A 23,719-nucleotide genomic window follows, 5' to 3' on the forward strand; every position below is an offset into this window, starting at 1 on the left:
TTCTGCATACACACATTTACAACGAAAGGGCACGGGTTGTGCAGAAGTTTCTTTCTTGTATAAACGCAAACAACAAAGGCTTTGGCATAACAAGATTTTGGTCTATAACTTGGGTGCAGTTCCTGAGGCAGGTGTGGCACTCAGCCGAGGAATTAAACCACATGCATGGCAGGTACTTGCACACGACATGACTGACCTGGTCGGCGGGCATGGTTGCTGTCCGCACCGTCTCTTCTGCCCGTTTGGTGGCTGGCTTGAGCTCATCCCTTGGCACGATGTCGATGAGGAAGTCGAACTGGTCGTACTTGGTGATAGCCATGGCAATGTCATTCCTCTGAAATGTTTGTAGTGGAGCGATATTTACACAGACAACAAAAAACACTGTGTGGCCAGCAGCAAATGTGGCACAAACCTATATTTACTCTGTACATGAAAAGAGGCCTGCAATAGTTTTTGAATGTGGTTAATAAACCAGTTTAGTCACTAGACAGTGTTGTCATGGTTACCTGGGTCTATGATTATTCCTGTACATGCCACTTGGAGCCAACAATTTCCCTCTAAAGGCTGCCTGCCTTTTCCATCAAGCTTTCAAAACCCTCGCCACTTCTCTTTTTCTTTACTCTTAAGCAGGAGTAAACACGATAGGTACTGGGTGGATATATTTAAACACCATTGCTAAGCACTACTTGTGGAGGAAGAAAAAACTGAAATGAACTTGTGGCTGTACCCGTATCGCTCTGACTCTATGGCCTACGAAATGGGGCAACATGACAGTGTTGTGCAATACACTCCTGAGATCAGGCAATACAAAAGATTGAGTGGTGCGATCATAGAAAGACCACGACAACCACCATTTCTGGCAACATGACTTCGAGTGCACTTCAAATGAAAAAATGGAGAGGTATATTAACATGCTCATGAGGTATTAACTTGCGCCATGAACCAACTATAGTCCGCAAGAATATGTTGCTGAAGGCTGCGGGGACATGGCAGTAGCAGGAATTGCTTACCAAGAACTCCTTCACATATAAAAAAAAAAAAACGTTTTGTTAAAAAATATTTGTAAGGAGAAGCTTTTTAAACCTCTCAGAAAAGACACTGCAGAAACCCTCAAAAGGGTCCTGCAGCGCTTTTTATCGAAGTCATAAAATGCAATGCTCATGAAGGGACTCAGGTTTAGAAAGATTTAGCAGGAAAAAGTACTTTAATGCGCTCAGTGTAAGCAGAGCTATCGGCAATCAAAAACCACCCTTTACCTCCCCCTACAGTGCTTCCACTCTTTCTTCAACGACTTGCACTGCAGAGGCTACAGAGAAGCGGTACCCGCAGTGCTCCACCTGCTGAATGTCATGGTGGGGTGCAGCTTAAATTTGGTTTCACATCTTCATGCAAGTGCGACTACTTCTGTCCGGTTTTGGCAACTCAGACATGCTAAACTAGGTGCTGTGCCTCAACTCACTTTTGTTGATATAGAGTTTACATGCTGCAACAGTGAGCACTATTGATTTAGCTCTGGCATTTAACACACTCAAAGGAACTGAGTAGTTTTCTCCATGGCTCACGCATAGTGCGCAGTATCAGTTACAGTCACAAATATAAATGCCTCTTTGCTGTCTAACCCTGGCTGTCCGGTACACTCTAACCATGCTTGGTGAATCAGTGTGTGTTGCAGTAACTGGTGCAGTTAATTTGTATCAATCTCATTGCCTTTACAGCCAAAAACTGAACAATGGCATTGCATGCACATTGATGTTAACTTTTAGCGAACGGCTTGTGAAGTGTGCTTCATGCAACTTTACTGAGGACACAACAAACACCGCATTCGCATCTTATTTATATGCAGTAAAACCTCGTTATAACAAAGTTGAAGAGGGAGCTACAATTATTTTATCATTATTTACTTTATTATATCCATTGCTTCGTTATATCTATTATTGCATGTGTTGCACTACGAATCTCTATGAAGATTTCAAGGGGAACTTCACTTACTTCCTTACATCCATTGTTTTGTTATACCTAATTTCGTAATAACAAGGGTCAACTGTATATGTGCACAAATTCTACACACAAAGACGCACAAGAGTACGCGGATGTGTACTGTGGTAACGTCAGCGAAACTTCAGCGACCCCATGACCTTGCACAGCAGAGGAGCCAGCACAACTCGAGAAGATGATGGCCGCCGAATACCAAAAGTACAAAACTGAATTTTTTACGTTGACACTTTAAATGTACTATCGCTCGTAATATTTTTTGATATGTTAAGTATTGTGAACATTGTTACCGTTGCAGGAACTTTTGTGGCGTTTGATAAAGTTAATGCTATTGCTTGTGACAGTTTCCCACATCTAGCCAATAGCTGTATGAAGGTGCCTTGGCGTCATGAGTGTGCAGTTTTGATGGCAGGGGCTTTCCTGATGGTAAGAAAGCAGGACCAATCTTTACAGCAACACTGTGCATTCCCCTCTGCATGAGAGTGAGTAACATTTGGTTAAAGCGTTCACTGAAGCATTGTCTGGCGTCAAAGATGATTTATTTACCCGGCTAAAAGAAAGTGTCGCAGGGCCTCTTTAAAGTGGTAGCGACAAAATATTTTTTGAGTCTTCTTCTGTTTTAAATGAAGTTCTGGTATATTTAAACCTTAGAAAAAAATACTGCCATGCCTCAACATAATTTAATATAATAGCTTTTCTACAGCCAGTTTCGGTTTCGCTTATACTGTGCTGTCACAATGCAGTATATGTGGCCTAGTGAGAGCCGGCCATTGCGACGTTTTGACCCTTGCTTGGACTGACTCGGTCATCTGCTATGCTACTATATCGGTCCTCACCACGAGCAGCACCATATGAGACCGCACAGTGAGTCGTAGCGAGTGTCAAATTGCCGCAATGTCCTGCTCCCACATGACCACATACTGTGTCACGACATCACGACACAGTATCCTCCTGAGAAACAAAACCAAAACTAGCAGTAGAAAACCTGTTCGTGTATCAAATTATGAATCAACCTCTGAGGCTTGTACTATTATTTATAGAATTTAGAGGTCTAGGATGTTTGTTTAATGAAGAAAAAAAAGAAGAAATAACAGAAGAAAGTATTATGTCAGTACTACTCCTTTTAACGCATCCTTTCTCAGCAAGGATGTCCAAGGAGGATTAGCATCACATATTTTAGTGTACCTTACCTGCAATGTGCGTCTCTTGTTATCTTCCGTGTGAACCCAGGCACGTAGTGAGAGCTCGGTGATGAAGATTTCAGCAGCCCTGGCAAAAAGTACTGGTGCCTCGGCGCTAATCATCTGCCAGTAAAGATTGATGCAGTCAGTGAGATGCCTTAACGTGCAAACTCGCATGTGCCCATTGATTTTTAGACCTTTGACACTCACCTTAACATCTTCGTCTAGCTTCATTATCTTCTTTATACGTGCTAGTGGCAATTCCTGGTTCTTGAATTCATTCTGGAAAATACGGCGGAGTCGAGGCATCAGGTGCTAGATACAAGTGCACAAGAGAAAGTCTCCTCTTTTTACTATCAACTTTGTTCTGACAGGACAGTGAGATGCTCATATGTTATAGTAACAGGAATTTCAATGTAGCCTTTTCTTGGCAGAATGCAAAACCATGCAGAACAGTTTCATAAGGCCAGCAATAATGGTAACAAATTTCACCACTTTAATAAGTACATGCAAAGGAACATCCAACAAGAAAACATATATTGCTGTTTAATGACGCATACACCTAGTATATTTGAATTTATTATGCACTATGATATTTTCATGATGATTATGGTTTTAAGGGTTCTAAACTGTATATGTCTCTTATGTCTTCTCACTGTTCTTGTGCAGCAACAAGGTATTTCAAGTTGCACATTAACATAACCAAGATAACAAAACTTCATGTAGATTTCTTGCAACAGAGACGAATCTCTGGCTGGCCATGTTGGCAGGAAAGGATAAAGGTCAATAACCAGACAATGTGAACCGGTTGTTTAAATGTTGGTTTAGGTGTCTGCTCTTCAGGTTGAAAGGAGATGCTACCAATTGTTGCAGTTTTATTTATTCCAGTTGCACACACATGCAAACACACATACCCTAAACTACCTTCAGTTTTGCTTTCAGCAGATAAGCAGCATGACCCAATGTCAATATCTTGCACTTAAAGGGCGCCTCACCAGGTCTGGCCATATTGAGCTGACAAGCGCAGAGCACACATTGCGATATAATGATCATGTCTGAGATGTATTACATCTCAAAGTATTACGCCGCGGAAAGATCTGAAATTTCAAACCAAACATTGTTTTTCCATCTCTTCGCGGCCGCTGCACTCCAAGCTGGAGGATGATGCACTCGGGTTCCTGCGCCTACATACTCGAGTCCGCAGTGTGGCACCATCTGTTATTTGTGTGATCTGTTGCATGAATTTACGAATTGAAGTTTAGAGAAATAATAAAACACACAAACGAAATGTCTGCGTGTTTTTTGTTTTACTTTGCACTGAATCAAGAGAGATGTACTTCTGCTTCGTCTGCTTGTTCCCATGGTCATGCGGTCACGTGGGCAGGCACCAAAACTATGCCATTTTCTACCGTGTTCCAGTGCGTGATCATGCTCTGCGATCCGCTTGTTCTGTCTCAGTTTTTGTGTAGCACTGAATTATACCGCTAGTCGTGTGTCCTTGAACACAGTGTGCAAAATCGTGCGCTGCGCGAAACAACAACAGCTCGCACACAACGCCGCCAGCGGAAGTGCACATCAATGAAAAAAAAAAAAGCGAGGAGAAAAAAAAATTAAAGTCGGGGCCCGTGACGTATGTGTCACGCGATCCTCAAGGTCCGGCATGGGAGAATGCAGGGAAGGAATTTCACTTGCGAAGGCTAGAGAGGGCAAGTGGAGAGGGAGTCTCGCTATGCAGTGGAGCCCACCTGCTGAAATCATGGGTTCGCAGCACTGAAATATTTCTATCTCGACTATTAATGAGCCGACTTGAAAAATTTTTCCAGCAGAACACTCCCTAGAGGACATGTAACAATTTCCGGTATATAACCGAAATTTGCTATGGGGCCTGGTGAGGGGCCCTTTAAACAATAGGAAACTCTACCTGCACAGATTTCTTACTAGATACTCTTTCACCCGATTTTACACTCCATAACACCAAGACAAGGCTGCACGTCATACATATCATAATGTTGAAAACATCCTTAATTACATGTCTCCCCTTTCCAGAACATACTGGAGCACTTTGTCCAGACATGAAAATATTGGAGGATACTTACCACACCCAGGTTCCTCGTTTCCTCCATGACGCGTGGCCAGAAGTATTCCAATGCCTGCTGGGCCTCAGATTGGCCAGAGGCATTAGTGTATGCTTGCGAATCAGACATGCTGCCCTGCATCAGAAATTGAGAAGATGTAATCAGGATTTTCTCAGGGGGGGGGGGGGGGGGCAACGACGTTGATACGCTGAATGATGATGCATTTTTATGTGCTGGCGGGTTCTCTTCAATAGTCCTTAAACTTTATTTGTCTCTCTAGAGCAAAAAAACAGTAACAGCTGGCAAGGACTTCATGAGTTCGACACGCACCGTAAGCTCTGGCACTGTGGACACAAATTTTAAGGTGTCAGGATATCCGGATGCCCCCTTTGATTCACGGATGAAGTGATACAAGTGAATGCACAGCATGCTTTCGATAAAAAAAAATCAATTTCCAAGGCGTGCCTGACACTCCCACTCTGAACAAGAAAACTTGAGCAAAACTCTAAATTATTTAGTGTAAAGCATGACATGTAGGAGTACTTCCATTGCATTTAAACCAGATTGTGGCCAGCATACAGGTGAAAATTACAACTGAAATGAAAGACGTAATTGAAGATTTACTGTCTGGCTAGTTGGTTTATGATCCAAGTAAAAATCAGCATTACCAGATGGGATGAAACAAGAAGGGGAGCGCAGACACGGCACAGATTAACAACTGAATGCATTTATTGACACACCTTGCTTTTTCATACACAGATTAAGAACAAGACTAACAATGTAAGGCGGCCACAAAAAACGAAATGGAAAGGTACCCATGGCATTCTCATCATACCTGCATCTCAATGTTACCATAAGGGCAAAAGACTCAACTTCTTTATCTGTGAGATAAAGATAAGGATGACTGGCACAATTATCTCTTGAGTAATCAATCTCAAAGGCTTCTAATGCTTGTCTCATTTTATCTGGGTGCTTCAACAGTGTTTTACACTAGGAAAATGCAGGGTTACATTTGCACTTGCAACAATGGAACATAAAAATTTCCAGAGGTAGCGAGCTCAGCTATTTTTAATGTTGCCCTCGCCTAGTTTGTCGCTGATGTATCACTTTGCACACATCAGAGGTATCGAATAAACAAGTTGCTGCACTCCCATGCAGCATATTGGCTTTTGTGCCCTGTTGCATTATGTGCCAGAGTTAACTTTTGCATGAAGACTTAACAAGTTTTAGTAGTGCCAAAAGTTTGTCACTGAGACTTGCGCATTCGCCAATCCTCTTGAGATTGTCTAACAGGTTGTGCAAGAAAGCACAACTACTTTCTCTGACATCCTGCCTCATAAAATTTGTTTTATGACATTCGACAGCTCAAAGGGCACCTTTAACATGTGTGGCAGGAAGTCTACTCAAGAGACACAACGGCACAAGCTGGTACACCATGAAGCAAGGCATCAGTGGAAAGGGAAAAGCAGTTTGGTTCATGTAACCTGTAGTACAATCTCAAGAGGATTAGTAAATGTATTGATGAATCTCACAAAGAAATTGAATTTCTTATCACGTCTGCACAAAATATAGGATGTATGTGTTGAAAGTGCTGTGCGGGCTTTTCTGTTTAGCTTTTTTGAGATCATCTTACGTTAACGTCACATGAACGAGAAGAAAGGGGGTTAACCGAGAGGCCCTATTTTTATTAATATCATCACAAGAAGGCAAAAAACAAAAACACCAACGACAACACAGACAGCGCCGCATCTTGAAAGCGATTTGCGATGCCGACAAAGAGTGCCGACTACTGATGGCTTGGCGCGCCGAGTTCTGACCGCTTAATTAGTGTTGAAGAAAGACGCGCGCGCCCGTATCTTGAAAGCGATCTGCGAAAGTGGCAGAGAGAGTAGGGGTGGCGGTGATAAACTTTTTTTTTAGGCGTGTGCCGAGAGCTCCGTGAGCGCTGTGTTCTCGCCCTTTCGTTGGCGTTGAAGCGAGAGGCAGCGCAAAGGTGAATTCGCTCGCTGCTGCGGGCTCTATCTCGAACGGGATCATCTTACGGGACGGTTTTCTCGTTGGGTAAGCATAGATACGCTTACACATTTAAAGAGAGAGAAAAAAAAAAGAACGTATTCATCAAGTTTCTAACGGACCTCGCGCAATGCTGCACAAGTGTGCAGTGACAGGCGAGTGATGAATAGCAAGGTTCTGGCTGCTCATCGAAAAAAAAAAAAAAAAGAATTCGTGTGATAGCTTGGACTCTCTGAAAATTAGCAGATCGTGGTAGCGCACAGCTGCTGCGCCGCCAGTGTATGCGCGCTCGCTTATCGCTAACTACGTGCTCGGCGTTGCTTATCTCCATACACGGAGATGTCATCGTCGGGCCAGCGCCAACCGCTGGCCGCTAGCTGGTCTAAGCCTAATCGGGCACCACCGCGGTCACGGTCCACGCTCGGCTGCCACGAAAACTTCGTCACGACCAGCACTTCGTCAGCCCCGCGTGCTCGAAAGTAGCGGCGACCGCGTGTCGCGTGTTTCAAATCCGCCGGCGGCCAATCAGTCGGTGCCTTGATGGGAACATTTCTTTGGGGCCCCAAGCCAATCACAGGAGCACTGACCGCCCCATTGGACAAAGTTGATAGGACGACAGCCGACCGCTCGCACTCAGTGGCTGGGTTCTCGACCATAGGCGCTGCACTTTTCCTCCACAGCGCGCACGGCGCACCACTCACCTCGAATCGGCTTCGAATCGAATCACAGACTGCGGGCATGTGACCAAATCCACGTCGACATTTCTTTCAGCAGTCCACGAGCACACGCGCACGGAAAAAAATCGGCACAGTCAACGCACGCAGTCAACGACACTGGCGCGATTACGCGGTTGGGTTGCCCCTGTTTTTAGCGATATTCGCTTTTAGTTTTGCGTCCTTTTCGCCGTTGCGCGCAACTGCCGCTCAAGTTTGGTGGGCGCTCGTGTCGCAACTTGGCTAAACCATTGGCTAAACTTGGCACCTGGCTAGAACACCCGCACAGAAAAAACCGGAAGTGGCATTTTGTGGATCTTTAGAGCAGCTTCCGGCAAACCGCGCAACGCTCGCCGTACGACAGACCGATGGCTGACGACGCTGAACAGGTAGGTTGGAAGACACCGTAAGTTTAAAAAACATGACACACGAACGTTTGCTTCGTTGTTAGGAATACGCTGTGTACGTACATATGCGCGTGTCTGTCATTTCAGACTCCCGCAACTGCGGTGGAGGAGCCGCTCGACCTGATCCGGCTGAGCTTGGATGAGAAAATCTATGTGAAGATGAGGAACGAGCGGGAATTGCGCGGTAGATTGCACGTGAGTACATCAGTTTCAGCGTTTTTTGTTCTTTTTTGAAGCAGCCGCTGTGAAGTTAACGAGCCAGCATATTATAAGGGTTGCACGTTTTCAGGCGTACGATCAGCATCTGAACATGATCCTGGGCGATGTAGAGGAGACTGTGACCAGCGTGGAAATTGACGAGGAAACCTACGAAGAAGTGTACAAGGTAATCTTTTTTTTTTCTTCATGCACTTGTGGATGGAGCTGTAAACACATGTGCTTTTATGGAAACATTTATTTTAAAAGATCTTTTGCTTACCGCCGCCTTGTTCTCTCGCAAATTTCGTAACTAGATCTCCTCTTCGGTTCAAATCGTTTTATAAAACACTTGGCAAGCAACGATGCTACGTGTTTATATTTAACGATGCGGACCGAACATGCAGTCTGTTGCAAAATGTGAGCAGGGACAAAGCAGTAGCTCCAAATTCTCAATGAAAACGTTGGTTCTGTATATGTACATGCTACGTGACAACTGTTTCATTATGCCATATTTATGCAGAGTACCAGGAGGTCCATTCCTATGCTGTTTGTACGTGGAGATGGCGTCATATTGGTGTCTCCTCCAGTCCGAACAACAACCTGAATGCACATTGTGTGTTCTTAAGTCAGCTTGAACCATGGTCATGATCACTCAATAAATGTAAGCGTTCACAAAAGAACCTTGCCTCTGTGTTCACATAAGTCGACTGAATGCGCAGTATGAAGGTAGTCCACAATCGCAGAGTAACTTGTGAGAGCGTTGAATATCCTTTTTTCGCTGCGAGATAGTACATGGTCAAGCATGAACATGAGGTGATGGTGGAATTGTGTCAACGGACATCCCAGCTCTGCGCTCAACTGAAGCCAGTCTTGAACACACTGTGCTGGCGTATGTTTGAATCCAGAGAACATGGCAGGATTGTCGAGCATTCCTCGTGCTGCCATGACACCTGCATAAGAAAGATTGAATTACTCAATCTTTTAGAGGTCTGCAAGTCAATTTTGAAACACAGGCGTCGCAAGGAATGTAACAGTAACTAAGGTGAACCTACCATTGACTCCGGTTGCCTGGCAGATGTCCTCAGCCTTTCTCTTACTGGTCACATCACCATTGGCAACAACAGGTATTTGTAACGAGTCCTTCACAGTCCGAATGGCATCTATATTGACGGGCTCACTACGCTGGTCCTTGGTGCGACCATGCACAGTTATGAAAGATACGCCTGCTGCTTCCAGCTGCTGACAGAAGTCCACCGTTTTTCTGTAGTGAAAACAGTTTTGAGCATAAGATCTCCAGTGCATGCATACACTAATGGCACTGGTTACCTGAGGTCGCTGCATATTCGAATCTTCACCGATGTTGTAAAGTTGGAATCGCTAAGACGGTTCCTGGTCTGATAAACCATGTCTCTTACAAGCTCGGGATGGCTTAAAAGGTGCGCTCCGTACCCCTCTGCAATGGCCCATCTGTTATATGAGAGTAAATTACTTCTACAGCATTGATACCACCAGACATTCCAGTGAAGTCGTTCCAAGTAAGGCTTGGCAATGCAAGAAGCACACGCATCTCACATATGGTGCGACTGTTTGCTTAGATATTGTAAAATTATGTGGCTCCTGCTTCAAATCGGAACATGAAAAACCTAAGACCACTGTTCAAACCATGTACTTTTCCACTTCCTCCGCCGCGCATTGAAGAACGCACATACGGGTACAAACATCGAAAAAATAAAAAAAATAAATGTCCTTAGTCGCCATGGTACTACGTGCAGAAAAATAGACAGCAGTGACATACCTCTGCGGGCACCCACAGTTAAGGTCGACACCGTCGGAGTACCTAAAACAAGGTGACACGTTCATTAACTTGCCGTTTAAGGATCAGAAAATCGGGTCTTCTCACCTATATACAAGTTCTGCCGCATTTGCCAGATCGGTAGCGTTGTTTGCGGCGAACTGCACAATCAATGGTCGATCACCTGCCCGTAAGAGCACCACCACTTTACGTTCAATGAATCAACCTCTAGATGCAGCAACTCCTTACCTTGGCCAGTAGTGAACTCAGCGTCCCTTGCCTTTTGCGACCTGACGAATGAGTCGGACACGATCATCGGCGTGTAGGCAATGTCGACGCCGTACTTCCGCACCAGATGACGGAAAGCTTGCCTTTGGAGAAAGACGCGGCGAGATCCGTAAGACCCTATGCGTAAGACATATACCATGGAGCGTGTTGAATCACTTACTTGGAGTAGCGAACCATCGGAGCACAAATCTTGGTCATGGGGCCACTATTCAGCAGGTCCAACGGTTTTTTCCACTCCGTTGCTTGTTCATTCATTTTGAAAACAGTTTTTGAACACCCGCTTCTACTGACAGAGCCCACCACGATGCAGGGAAGCACGCATGATCCTGCGGTACGTATCGCTCGCTCTCAGCTGCGCGCTGCCGCTTATCCCCTGTTGATGCCAGGATGTAAACGAACATGGCGGAAGACGCGTCGGTCGTTCTTGAGCAGTTCGCTGACGACGGTAAGGCCGGCTTTCAGCCCCCATTACTTTTGCTAAAGTCCTCACTTTTTAGTTTCCTAGAAGTTTGGTCAGTACCATGCGACAGCGTCTAGTTGTGACAGTCGTTCTTTATATCGCGCAGCCGTTTACAAGCAGTTCCTGCACGACGACTTCGATGCGAAAGCTGTCGCATGCAACGCTATTCAGGACCTCGCCATCTCTCAACATCTCTCGAAACTTGCTACTGGCATTTCTCTTTTGGACAAGGAACTCCATAGCCAGGTAACGTGTGTCAAGATTGTATGTTGATATCAACGAAAGGAGCTTTCTCAATAGGACATTCGAAATGTACCTGTCATGTGACATTTTCTCCGAGTACCGGAACACCATGAGCTATTTAATGAACTCACAGGTGTCTGCTCATTATGAGGACCTTTTGGCTCAAGCGTCCGGGATTGAAACCTTGGAAGGTGCCTTGCAGACGATGTGCGCCTCTATTCAGAACCTGCAGGCGACGTCTGAAAGGTGATGCGAGCCTGTGCACTTTAGTGATGCGATGTGCAGACATGCATTTACCGCCCAATTTCAGGCTCCAGAGCAAAATCGTTGAACCTTACAACAAGAGCTGGACCCAGACGGCCATGCTTGCCAGGTTGCAACAAACCTGTGACATGATTCGACGGATGGGACGGCTGTTCCAGATCGTCAGACGCCTGCGGGCACAGCTGCAGGGCGGCACCAAGGATATCACCAAAGCTGCCCAGAGTCTCAGCGAAGCAGGTAAGCCCGGTTTAAATACTGTGGCTAAGTCTGCCGTCGTGGCTGCAACGTGAAGCGGTGTCACTGACATATATGTGGAACTCCTGGTATCTGGCCGCCATTTCATCTGAATATATATATATATATATATACACACACACACACACATATATATATATTTATGGACACAGCATGACGGCTTTCGTATCAAATTGCGAAATCAAGTGCCGAGTAAAGAGTGCGCTCGATTTAGTGACATTTCACCTCATATTTATGGCCACTCTGTTCAGATAAAGAATGGCATGTAGAGGAGCATGTTTAGATGCATTAGAACATTGCTTAAAAAGACTCTATGGTACCTCAAGGAAGTGTTTGCTCATGTGAAAGCTTTAATTCAAATGTGCATTGGTTAGCTTGGTATGATTAAAAGTAATGCACCGTTAAGTCGTACATAGAGATATTTGTTAGCATTCTGCAGAAGCACGCAGGTCCTAAACATATCTTACGAAAATTGGTGTTCGTTTGTGCTCCTCCATGCGCTAAGTATGTTGGTCATTGTAGACTGTTGAAATGTGTCAAAGTACTAATGCCCCTTCACTGGCGTGATGGTTAATCAATCCATAATTCACACACATTTCATTTTCACCATAGACGATACATTGTTACTGTGAAAATAGGAGGCCATAGAAGAAAAGCTGCATCTGCGCAGCTGATTCTAGCCGCCCGTACAGCAGCATTGGCACGAGAATTCGTTATATGGTTCAGTTATATGAACATAGCAAATATAGGAACAATCATACAATACCATTATACATAGGGGTAGTTACAAAAACAATTATACAATATTCATGTTTCAATGTACATTAAACCCATGAGCAGTTCCAGAAACAATTTCACAAACAGGTCAAATAAGTTTTTGTTACTAATGTCGACGTTTAGCGTCGACATCTTTCTGGTTTAGCTCATTTAGTGTGTTTGCCAGTGCATATTCAAGTTTCCCATAATGGGTATGTGATAAGTGAACATATTGTCACGGTAAAATGTGGACAGAAGACAGGGAGACGTTCTTCAAGAACAACAGGACAACCTGTTCAAAAACAAACAGAGCAGAGACACGTCTTCTTCGTCCTCGCCCGATCTCACTGATGCACTAGACAGAGTCTGTTAATGCCCCCATCATCATTGTTGTCTGCCTAGAAAACATGCGTCAATATTATGGCGGCTGACACCTGAAAGAATAAGAAATTGTACTCTTCCTAAGACATGTGAATTCTTCCAATAGTTCCGCTCTACCTAATGTGGTGTTTCTGTAGGTTCTCAATAATTTGTGCTTGCATATATTGTGAAATTTCATAATTTAAGTTTCTGAAAGAGTGGTTCTGCGTGTCCTAAAGACAACGAATTTTCTATTGAATGAAATGCTTTATTTTTTTAATGAGGAAGAGTTTCTGTAAGCTTGACGCTGTTGTGTTTCCCCATATTATCATGCAGTAATACAAGTGATAGAGGTAATGATTCAATGCACTCAAGAGAGCACCTTTTCTGCGTAGGATCACTTCCTAACTATGACTACAAAGTGAAGTGAGCAGCGGTTTGCACTTGAAGCCAGAATGACAGACACCATGAAGATCTCTTCAAATTACATACCCGTTTGCAAAACATTTTAGCTCGTAATTCTTTGAACTATCTGTTCGAAGCCATCCGATGGTGAAAGGATACCAGATATAAAACTTGGGTCAAGCGAGTTTATGTGGACAAGTTTGTGGAAGCAGGCTTTATCAGCAACACCACAATCACTGAAAAAGCCATTGCGATCTAAAGACACTTGCCAGTATTGCCTATGCTAAGCTTGTTGCTGCTTTTGTGCTACATCGAAAGGTAAACCATCTTTAATAAAGTTTATATGCGTCGCTGAAAAGACAGCGCTCAGGGCAAGCTTTTAGAAAAATGTCTTATCTGTCTGGGGATCTCCCCACAGTGTATTGAAGGTAGACGGGGGGGTACCTAAAAAGACCTAGTTGACCAGCTACCCTTTTGAGGTGGGGGATTCAGCAGTTAAAATGGTTGATGGTCAAAGTTGCAGATTTTTTTTCTTCTTCACAATTCTGAGACAGTGCTTTATCACATGGAGGGATATTGGAAATATGAAGTAGACATTCAGAAAATAGCCCCTTCTCCTTCTTACACATGCATGCTGGCATTTCTGACTCGTAGTTTGTTACACAGGAGCAACCAACATAACCAATTCGAAACACATAACTTGTTCTTGGCATTACGCAGAAAATTCATTGCATTATGCAAAAAGTTTGTGTGCTGACTCAATTTTTCATGCAGTGACCTCAAGGCAAAATTGGATCAGCTGGACACAAACATTGCACGTCTACTGTATTATTACTACTAATAATATTAATATTATAAAATTACAGATCAGCTGCTTGAAGGTGTGGACCTAAGCGGCGTGGAGGTGGTGCAGGAGGAGCTTGCTGTGCTGGAAAGCGCTCGGCAAGAGTTGGAGAGGCAGGCAGAGCGCATGCTTGAGAAAGGCACCGAGTCCCAGGTGTGTGTTCGAAGCAGGAGAGGGGTTCACAGAAAGACGGAGGCTTGAAGTGATTAACAGAAAGATGGAGGCTTGAAGGGATTAACCAGGGTATAATGACAAGAAATGTAAATTGCAAGAATTAAAATTATGAGAAATGTCGCTAAAGTCAAAGCAGTTGGCTTCAGCGACACTGCTTGTTGTACCACTGTTAATTGATAAGGAAAAAACAGCAGTGCGAAAAGAAACAAAGAAGGGACGAGTGTGCAGGACTGGCATGTACTTCTGGTATGTACTGTTGTTTTTGGTTTTCCCTTCCTTCTGTGCCCATGAGATAAGAGTTTTTGTTCTGTGGTGGGTGCAACCCAGTGTGGTGGCTGAACGGCCAAGATGTTCTGCTGTTGTATGCATTGAAACTGTATGCGTTTCAATACATACGGAGTTCCACGGAATCTCAATGTTTTTATGTAATCTGTGTTAATCATCAGCCACTCACCTACAGTGTCAGTGATGCCCAGAGCACTGATGCAGAGTGCTTTCGAGTAAGCTGGCTTTTGTAGGCTGATGAGGGAGATGTACATGTAAATCCAACACCTCCTCTAGGTTTTCGATGTCAGTGCAATCGCTCGCTCTCCAATGGGAGCCGTTGGTGCGCCTCACTTCAGTGAGTCGTCACGTTGTGATGCTACCCACATGTCTGACTAATTTAGCTACACCTGTTTGCATAATGCGGGCGTCTGAGCATGCGCTGCTGCCGTTCCCGATCAGAAGTGGTAGACGCGCCATCCCTGCGTCTGTCAGGTGTCAGGTTATTACGCGTGTGTCAGTCTTCCTCCGACTTCCGCTATGAGGTGCCACCCAGATGGTACTCTCCCCCATAACCGTAAAGCAGGCGCGAATACTAGCCGACAGGGGAGAGTAGGAAAGGACGAGAGAAGAGGGTCTTGAAAGGTTGGATTGGCCGTGTCTGGCTGGCATTGAAAAAAAGTAGGTGCTGGTAAATCACAAGCAAAAGTGCGGAGACTGAAGGTGCTGTATAAAAAATTTTCTTTTTCCGCAGCCTTGTCATGTAGCCTTATATTCAGTGGGGCAATGCATGTGTGCATGTTCAGCCAGTGCAGTGCAGGTCACAGTTCTGCGTTAGAGGGTCGTGCTAGAATAAAACCAAATGTTTTTTGCAGCTGCTGTGGTCTCCAAACTTTTGCTTCGTGGTAGTATGTATATTATCTGGTTTATGGCAAGATGAATTCGGTCCCCCCCCCCCCCCCCCCTGTCCTCTAGTGTGTGTAAAAACGCTCTTTGCAGGGGTTCTATAGCTTTTACAATCTACTGTATTTTTGTGCACATGAGCTGCACCAAAATTTCAAAAGATTCAACAGTGAAGTTATATGTGCATATGTTATATGTATATATGTTATATGTGTTAACAGTGAAGTTATTTAGGTTATATGTGAATTTCGCCTTGAAATGCGGCTTCGTGGGAGATGCGAGCGGGGCATGGCTTCACCACACTGCTGTGAAGCCGTGCCTCAAGGAATAAGGTTTTCCACCATTGATGGTTTCGTAACCCCATAGGGAACCCCACTCTCTCCTCACCCCTGCGTGTTGAAGCACCCTTCCTCCCCTTTTCATGGTCGCCCATTCTCCTCTTTATGGGTTGTCATTTTGCGTTTAGTAGCTAGCAAATAGCACACCCGGCGCCGACAAACTCATTTGTCACCCGTTGGCTTGGTGCTTTCTCGGTCCGCGCCAAGTGCTTCGTGATACGGCGGTGAGCCAAATCCCCATTTGGATTTTTGACTCAGTCGCGTTTGCTCCATCGCTATTGTCCATGTGAGGGCTTCTCTGTTCGCGCTGTCATTCGCAGTTGTGTGAGTGCAGTGCTGCCAACTCAGTGTGCTGTATTATCCCTAAATCGATACCGAAAATTCCCTACATTGCGTAAAAAGATCCCTAAAATTGTTATGCACTGACGACATTATGCTCCGCGGGGTCGCAGAGCTTTGTGCACGTTTCTGTTCACATCTTTATATGTTTTGTTGAATGACTAAGTAAATTGGTTCCTTTCTACTTGGCTCACCTTGCTCGTCGCCGCCCGTTTCACAAGTTGCCATTTACTTTGGCAATGCGTTTACTGTACGCCGAGCTCTTGGAACCATGAACATACGAGGTACTGTGAAAGTAGAACTATTGTAAACTGCCAAGCATGCGTTCTGAAACGCACAAAAGATAAAACTGGCCAAGCTTCAGAAGTTTCGCTACTGCGTGCACTGTGCATAGGTGGCAGCGCCGAATGCCCTTTTTGGTCAAAAAAAAAACACTATGTTACTAGAGCTGCCTCAATTACAGGGCCAACGGAGGACATGCCCCATACAGCCGTCAAGAGAACAGCTCCACTCTCTCCTGTTACGATGACAGAATTGAAAGAAGTTGCGACGGGCTACAGCGCCACTAGGTCTAGTGACAGCTACTCCAGGCTGACAGTGTAGTAGAAGGAGGCAGTGGGCTTACTCGGCCACTCCTCTGATGCAGTTAGTGTCGCATTGAAGAGGTGGCGCCACAGGCAACTTCAATGGAAGCTTTGTTTGCAGAAGTAGAGTGACCCTAGCAGAAGCTTTCATTTTCCTTGCGCTGCTGTTGATCTCGGTTCGAAGCAGTTCATACGCTTACTTGTTTTTAATTTTGGCACACTTGAAATTCTTTACATATCTTTAGCAAGTACTATATTTGTTTAGGCCACATGATGTTTGCCGCAATACTAGTACCTTGTGGACAAGGACAATGCTAATGCTTCGGCGAGTTGCTGCCTATTCTAACCGTTAGACTTTTTACACAAATGAGTTGTCGTCGACGGATTTTGCTTATGCAAAAGAGGCCTTAAAATTTTATGAATTATCAGGCAGTCGTAAAGAAATTAATTTAAAGAGCAGTCTTGTTAAATTAGAGGGTTGGTGATCAAATATACGGTTTCATGCCGAGTCGACTTTACCTAAACTGATTTTGTATCAAGATGGTGATCCTCCAGCTTGGAGCATGGCGGCTGCAAGGAGAAGGAAAAATGGAATTCAGTTTGATATTTAAGATCTTTCCGCGGTTCATAGCGATGTAATACTTTAGAGACATGATCGTTATCGCTCAATCTATGCTTTGCGCTTGTCAGCTCAAAATGCAGACCTGGTCAGGGGCTCTGTAAGGGAGGAGGAGGGGATCATAACAACCTTTTTTGCTTCTTGGCAGAAGGGGCTAAAATTTAGCATACACACTGCGCATTGTAATAAAGAGACAAATGTAAAATTTTAGTAATTAATCTTCATTTTTTGAAGCATGTCACTAAAGTGAGAGTAGAAGGTCGGTAAACTTGCACAAAATTTTGCTGCAAAGTCGCTAAAATTGTCACTAAAGCTTTTGAATAAGTTCGAGGTAATATAGGCTTTTAGGAATACGCTAATATATGCTAACATGACGTAAATAATTTATCAGAGCATGTCACATTTGTCTAGGCCCTGTGTGAGTCACCAATAGTCATATAAGTTCAAAGGAAGATGGAAATTTTAAGTGACGAAGAGTAGTCGAACAAGGAATGTTGCTTTAAGCCAATGTTTCGACATTAAAGACAAGTCCCCTTCACGAAAGGTTGGCTTAAAGCAACTTGTTTGACTACTCCTCATCATTTCAAGAGTACACAGCGTTTTTACCAGCAGTGTGTAATGGGCTTTTACTTTGCTATTATGCTTACGTAACAATGGATAACGACAGCTGAAATTCGTAATCTACTCTCAGACTGTGCAGTTTAAAATGCAGCAAGATTCAGTTGAAGACGAGAAATCTGATTTTCCTAACATGCAACGGCAGTTAGTCCACATTATCCCTGAGCACTTTTATAGTTTTCAGTGCTCCGGAAAGAATAGCGAAATTCTGCAAGACACAGGGTCACATGCTAACGCGGCCATGACAGTTGTGTGATTCTTGTGCGGGTCAGATATTGCACTTCTGCTCCTTGGTGCACTTGAAGGCTCTGCCTGACTTGTATTGACTTGTTCAAGATCATGCAATAAGGAAGCAGTGTTCAGTTTCACGTGCACGAGCCCAGATGCTCCCATGTCTGTGTAATGTGAAGTTGTTACAATAAAAATGGCAGTTGCTGTGGGCTGCATACATCGTATCCATAAAGTCATGATGCCAGGTGCTCGAAACGTGGTGACGCGGTCGTGCCCTTGTTGCATTTGCAGAACCAGGCTCAGGTGGGGACGGCGCTGCAGGTGTTGTTCCACCTGCAGCTGCTCCAGCCGCGCGTCCTACAGCTCGTGCGCTCCACGCTGGAGCGCCTCCGCGACTCTGTGCAGCAGGCCCTCTCCGTTGGAAGCTTGGACCAGCAGGCGGCCACTTCCTTTGGGAGCAGAGGTGAGAACTCACAGCTAACGGCCTTAACTTGCAACTCTGGGACGGCGTTGTCAGTTTTTCGCTTTCGGTGGTACAATCGCTTTTGTGTCCGCATGATAGCATCGGACTTGGCACTGCTCCAGGAACACAAAATCGTGCATAAGCGATTGTGTACCCGAAAGTGAATCACTCATCATAATTCTACTGTTCTCAACATCTGCAATTCACTCCTATTGGTGCGATGTTGTGCTCAAAAATTAAAATTGTATGATTCTGTCTTGCAATAACTACAGTGAAACCTCGGTAAACCGTAGTCGGCCGGAGCTCGGAAAAAGTACGCACTAAACAGAAGTACTGCTTAAACGAAATAGCATGAGATCGCCCACTTACCCGTCAAAAACGGAACTCGTAGAGAGCGCGATGAAAAGGCAAAAACATGCAGCATTTTTTCACTTCACGCAACAAAAGTGTTATATTCTTTTGATGCCGCGGCGACCTAGCAGCGACGACAGCGGCCTCTTACTGAAGCTGTGAGCCAGCTTTTCAGCCAGCGCCTTCTTCTCGGCAAACACTCCCATGGCAGATTCCTTGTTGGCGTTGCATATTCTCCACGCACGCGTGCGGATGCACTGCAGAAGTCGTAGGGCGCCTTTTCATTGCGGGGCGCTGTTCTCGTTGCAACGATTGCATTCATGAGGCTGACGTAATGCGCAGTAATGTCACCTGCCTGTCCAATCAATCAGTCAATCAATCAATCAATCATAGTGTTAACAGTGTGTGTCTATTCCATGCAGGTCCTGGCCGAGCAGCCATGCCAGTGACTGGAAGCAGCGCTGCATTCCGGGCAGCCCTATGGACCAGCATGGACCGACTGGTGGACAGCGTGTGCCAAGCCTGCTGTCAGGTCAGGGTCACGGCATTGCAGTGTGTGTAGTCGTGGGCAGACGATGCAAGTCAAGTTACTGTTACCACCACCACCAAGAAACACCGCCATATGCTGAGAGGCTTGCCAGAAGAAATATCTATGAAAATTATTTAGTAACTAGTCACCCTTTGTTCACTGTTCCTCATAGCTGATAGTGTAGTGTGGCTTCTAGATATGAAATCCCTTAAGTTGGCACTGTTTGGCAACATACAAATGTCACGGAGTTGAGGAAGAAAAAGTAGTGAGTGATTGCTGGGGCAGAATGCAACCGATCAAGCAAAAGCAACAGCATTGCAATAGCAATGCTATTGCCTAATCAAGTAGAAGTTAATCTTATGAGAGATTAACCTATCTACTGTATGCAGTGGAGCATAGCTTACAGGAGGAGATTCTCAGTTTTTACGTATGTTTTTTTGTTTATGTTATTTCCTTTTGTTTTTTCACATTATAACACACATTGTGCTCACTCACTGCACTAAGCTGTGACGAATGCCTGAATGTCTCTTGTATGTGTGCGTGCTTGTACAGATTCAGCAGTTGGAGCAAGTGCTGGCCAAGAAGAAAGACCCGGTGACACACGTGGTTTTTCTCCAAGAGCTGCAGAAGGTAGGCAAGGCTGATGCCATGGGTAGGATTATCTGACACTAAGCACATTCTAATTTTAAAAAATCAAAGGTAACGTTAATGTAATGACACATTCCAACGTTTGAAGTGTGACTGGAATGCGTTCCTTTCGCACTAAAGTAACTTGTAATGGGAAGTCATTTCAAGATAGGGAAAGAACGGGGAATGAGCTTTCGTTCCTGTTTTCTCAAGAAAAATATTCTCAAGCCAAATATTGTATAGAATATTGAATATCAGAAAATTTTCTGATATTCAATATTCGATTCAATATTTGAATTTTTTCCTTGATTCGATTCGATATTTGATTTGAAATCTACGATTTGTTATTCGCACACCTCTAGAAAATTTTATATTCGCATGTCCCTAGTTAAAGTAGGATGGCAGTGGTTCATTTTATGACCATCGGCAGCAGTGGCAAAACAGCATTGGTGCCATTGCTTTTAAAATCATTGCTGAATGCTTGGTAATATGTATGCTGCAGCTTTACATCAAAAAATGTCTGTCAGTTAATTTTTTTTTGCAACACTACTTGCAGACAACCATATTTTTAGGGGAAATGTTGCACTCTACGCACATTTTATGGAATGGGCTCAAGGTGTGGAAGTTGGGTAGGGATGGGATTTAGCAGGATGGTGATGAGGCCATATTTGTGTGTGATATTTTATGGCAGTGAATTTATAATCAAGGTCTAGTATGCACATCGTTGTGCCACTATTTCTGTTTGTGCCTGTTTTATGTTTGTGTGGACAGTGTCCTCAGTAATTTGTCAGTGCATAATTACCACTTCCCAGAGTGGCCATGGGGACATCCTCCGCTCATTCTGGCTCTCCCTGGCTGAGATGCTGTCCGACGAATTGGCCAAGGCGGCGGCTGGCAAGTCTCTTTGTTGTTCTCAAACCTTCGTTTTTCTCTTGGCTGGGCAGCCGGGTATTTACGTTCGTGTACTTGCAATAAATTGCAAAGTTCTATGGTGAGCTGTAATCCAAGTGCAAAACATTCTTGTGCTGGAAATCTTTCTCTATTGGGTGCACGGTGAAACATGCAGAAGCAGATATGCGGACTGCATTGAAGGCATAGTTTATAATACTTTCCTGGACAGGTGATAGGAAATATGTTGGCCAGCTGAAGCCATGCCTTAAGAAAGAAACCTTAAAGTAGAACTCGTATTTGGTAAATATACTTCACAAACCTTTTATAATGAATTACACTATACAGGATCTTCTTGTGAGTTTGATATAAATGGTTTTGACTGCAGTCACTTTTGTCTATTTTGCCAAATGCACTAGTGAGTCATTTTTTCGGACAGGGTGCTGGTGACCAGAAAACAAACATTAGCTTTTTCACGTGACTGCTGCAGAGTCGACATTCCTGCGACAAGCGTTTGAAGGCGAGTACCCCAAGTTGCTGAGTCTGTTCAATGGTCTCTGGAAGCGGCTGGACCAGATCGAAGGCCAGGCTCCTGCAAGTGGTGACAGCGATCCCGGTGGCCGCTTTTTGGGCCAGGAAGACTTCAAGTAGGTGCCATCTTGCCTTGAAAAGACGACGGTACCGTAAGATCCTGTGGAGCTACTGTTCCTTTTTGGTGTACGAGGTTATATGCCTCTTTGCTTTGCTGTCACGATACTAGGTGCAATAGCTGACCCCGTAATTCGTATTGGAAAGTTTCATCAATGCAGCTAACAGCTCTAAACACCTTGTAATAGTAATACGTCAAATGTAAGTGACATTTCCTCTATGACATTATTTTGACTTCCTCTTACTGTGTAGTTATGTATGTATATTTGTTGAGCTTATATAATTGTTTCCCATTTAACTTGTCGAGAACTGAGAGGTCGCAGCAGAGCACGAGAATAAGAGGACCAGCGTAGCAGGCTTCTAAAACAGAACTGCTCGGGCCGTGCTTGTGAATCAAGCACGAGCTGCCCATCTTTATTTTTCTCGTCTTTTGCAGCCGCCACCAACGTGCTGACATAGAGCACTGACCTTAGCGTCTCAGTGTTGTGGCATTGGTGGGGGCTGCAAGACTCCCTGCCCAGAGGGAACGACGGTTACAAAAGTGTCTGTGGTCAGTCCAAGTAGTCGGTGTTTAGGCATCGAGCCACTGCCGCAGAGCTCAGGCAGGCGGGACTGGGTGCTACCTAATGGGTGAGGGACTCTATGAATGGATGCTGTTGGGAGGAACGTGCCAAATTGACGAGATGATGGTTGGCACATGCGTTTTGAGGAAGGAGAAATGGCGAAGCTCGTTGGCGGTGCTTCCGTGAACATTGTTGGTGGCGCATCACTGACCGCACCGTTGCACGACAAATAGGGTGCGCGCACGAGCAATTCAGTTGATGCGCTGGATGGGGCATGATGCATGCGTTGCAAGTGGATGTGGGGCACCCTGTTGGGATGGGAAAACGATCCGGTGCTGCTCGCAATGGGTTGCATCGGGAGTGAGCTGAGGAAGTTGCCCAGCGGGTCGGGCAAAGAGGGCTAAGGCTTGTAGGAGTGTCTGGTCGTTCAGTGTGGACATTTGATGCGGGATGCAGCGCAGCTTGCACTGTAACATTGTAAAAACTGGGAGTGGGACGAGGCCAGGAGGCGTACAGTCAGGAGGCGTGAACGTCTGCGAAGATAGCACAGGTGAAGATTTGGAAGGGCTCGGTAGGTTGAGTGACCTGTGCCAAAAGCACTGAGCGCTGTTGGCACTGGCGATATGGCTTATTCGATCTTGGGGGTAGCATAAGATCGTGGCTTGTGTCCACGGGGGGGGGGGCATTGTCAGAGGCAGCGGAGTCAGCAAGGCGCAGAATTCGTGCACCGCCTCGGAGGCAGGCTTTGCAGACGGCAGAGACGGATCGGGTGGAGGGTTGGTCAGGGGCCGAGTGGCAAGTGCAATGTTGTTTTGAGACAGACCCGACGGTGTGCAGTGCTGATGCCAGCATTGGGTAGGCGATGTCACCGCTGTTAAGTGCTGTCGTTTGTAGCGAGAAAGGTGATGAAGTGGCCTGTATCGTTGTTGTGCCGATACTCTTTTGATGAGAAAATTGTGTACATATTTGCATGAAAGAGACCCCTGGTTAAAGCTTGAGGCCGGGGACTGCGTGGCAGCATGCCTGTTGGTCGACAGCATACCTGGTGCTACGCCATGCCGCACGATTCGCGTGCTATGCCAGCTGCGCCATATGTTTGCCATGTTTTGGGAATTTTCTGAAGTAACAGGTTCAGGGCTGCAATTTTGTAGGCATGCTTTTTCCAATGGCGTTTGTTATCATGCTTCATCAGTGGTCATAGCGACAGTCCGCCTGCATTATCAATGGGATAAGCCAGCCACGACGGGTGGTTGAAAGTGGCCTATAATTGAGTGACCTTGGGGCAGTATTCATGGTAGATTATATTTTTTGGGGTAGTATGAGTACGTTAGCAA

At 45.0% G+C, this 23,719-nt stretch overlaps 4 protein-coding genes across 5 annotated transcripts in view; 2 read left to right on the top strand and 2 right to left on the bottom strand.

Moving 5' to 3' along the window:
* Nf-YC (nuclear factor Y-box C) overlaps positions 1–8,052 on the bottom strand; it is a 28,214-nt gene extending 20,162 nt beyond the window's left edge. The window contains exons 1-5 of one of the 2 annotated variants that reach the window (XM_050176308.2): positions 7,963–8,052; positions 5,270–5,383; positions 3,384–3,455; positions 3,183–3,296; positions 197–334 (exon numbers count right to left, since the gene is read on the bottom strand). In XM_050176308.2, coding sequence (XP_050032265.1) covers positions 197–334; positions 3,183–3,296; positions 3,384–3,455; positions 5,270–5,383; positions 7,963–8,001 — 477 coding nt within the window. In that variant the 5' untranslated portion in view covers positions 8,002–8,052. The other variant, XM_050176307.3, reaches the window with a different exon arrangement.
* A 198-nt stretch (positions 8,053–8,250) lies between these two features.
* Positions 8,251–9,259, top strand: LSm3 (U6 snRNA-associated Sm-like protein LSm3). The gene is made up of 4 exons (XM_050176312.3): positions 8,251–8,363; positions 8,469–8,576; positions 8,671–8,766; positions 9,100–9,259. The coding sequence occupies exons 1-4, from the start codon at positions 8,343–8,345 to the stop codon at positions 9,181–9,183; spliced, it is 309 nt and encodes a 102-aa protein (XP_050032269.1). The 5' UTR covers positions 8,251–8,342; the 3' UTR covers positions 9,184–9,259.
* Dus4 (Dihydrouridine synthase 4) lies at positions 9,249–11,013 on the bottom strand. The gene is made up of 7 exons (XM_050176309.3): positions 10,820–11,013; positions 10,621–10,742; positions 10,480–10,555; positions 10,375–10,416; positions 9,906–10,046; positions 9,632–9,840; positions 9,249–9,529 (listed from the first exon to the last, which is right to left on the bottom strand). Exons 1-7 carry the CDS (start codon positions 10,912–10,914, stop codon positions 9,249–9,251), a joined length of 966 nt encoding a protein of 321 aa, XP_050032266.2. The 5' UTR covers positions 10,915–11,013.
* The window catches only part of fws (four way stop), a 54,277-nt gene continuing 41,571 nt past the window's right edge, over positions 11,014–23,719 (top strand). The window contains exons 1-10 of the mRNA XM_050176313.3: positions 11,014–11,104; positions 11,226–11,365; positions 11,496–11,608; positions 11,673–11,863; positions 14,269–14,399; positions 18,608–18,779; positions 19,553–19,662; positions 20,212–20,289; positions 21,099–21,180; positions 21,665–21,821. Coding sequence (XP_050032270.2) covers positions 11,059–11,104; positions 11,226–11,365; positions 11,496–11,608; positions 11,673–11,863; positions 14,269–14,399; positions 18,608–18,779; positions 19,553–19,662; positions 20,212–20,289; positions 21,099–21,180; positions 21,665–21,821 — 1,220 coding nt within the window. The 5' untranslated portion in view covers positions 11,014–11,058. The remainder of the gene's footprint in view (positions 11,105–11,225; positions 11,366–11,495; positions 11,609–11,672; positions 11,864–14,268; positions 14,400–18,607; positions 18,780–19,552; positions 19,663–20,211; positions 20,290–21,098; positions 21,181–21,664; positions 21,822–23,719) is intronic.

This window comes from Dermacentor andersoni, chromosome 9 (assembly GCF_023375885.2).
Source record: "Dermacentor andersoni chromosome 9, qqDerAnde1_hic_scaffold, whole genome shotgun sequence".
Lineage (NCBI taxonomy): Eukaryota > Metazoa > Arthropoda > Arachnida > Ixodida > Ixodidae > Dermacentor > Dermacentor andersoni.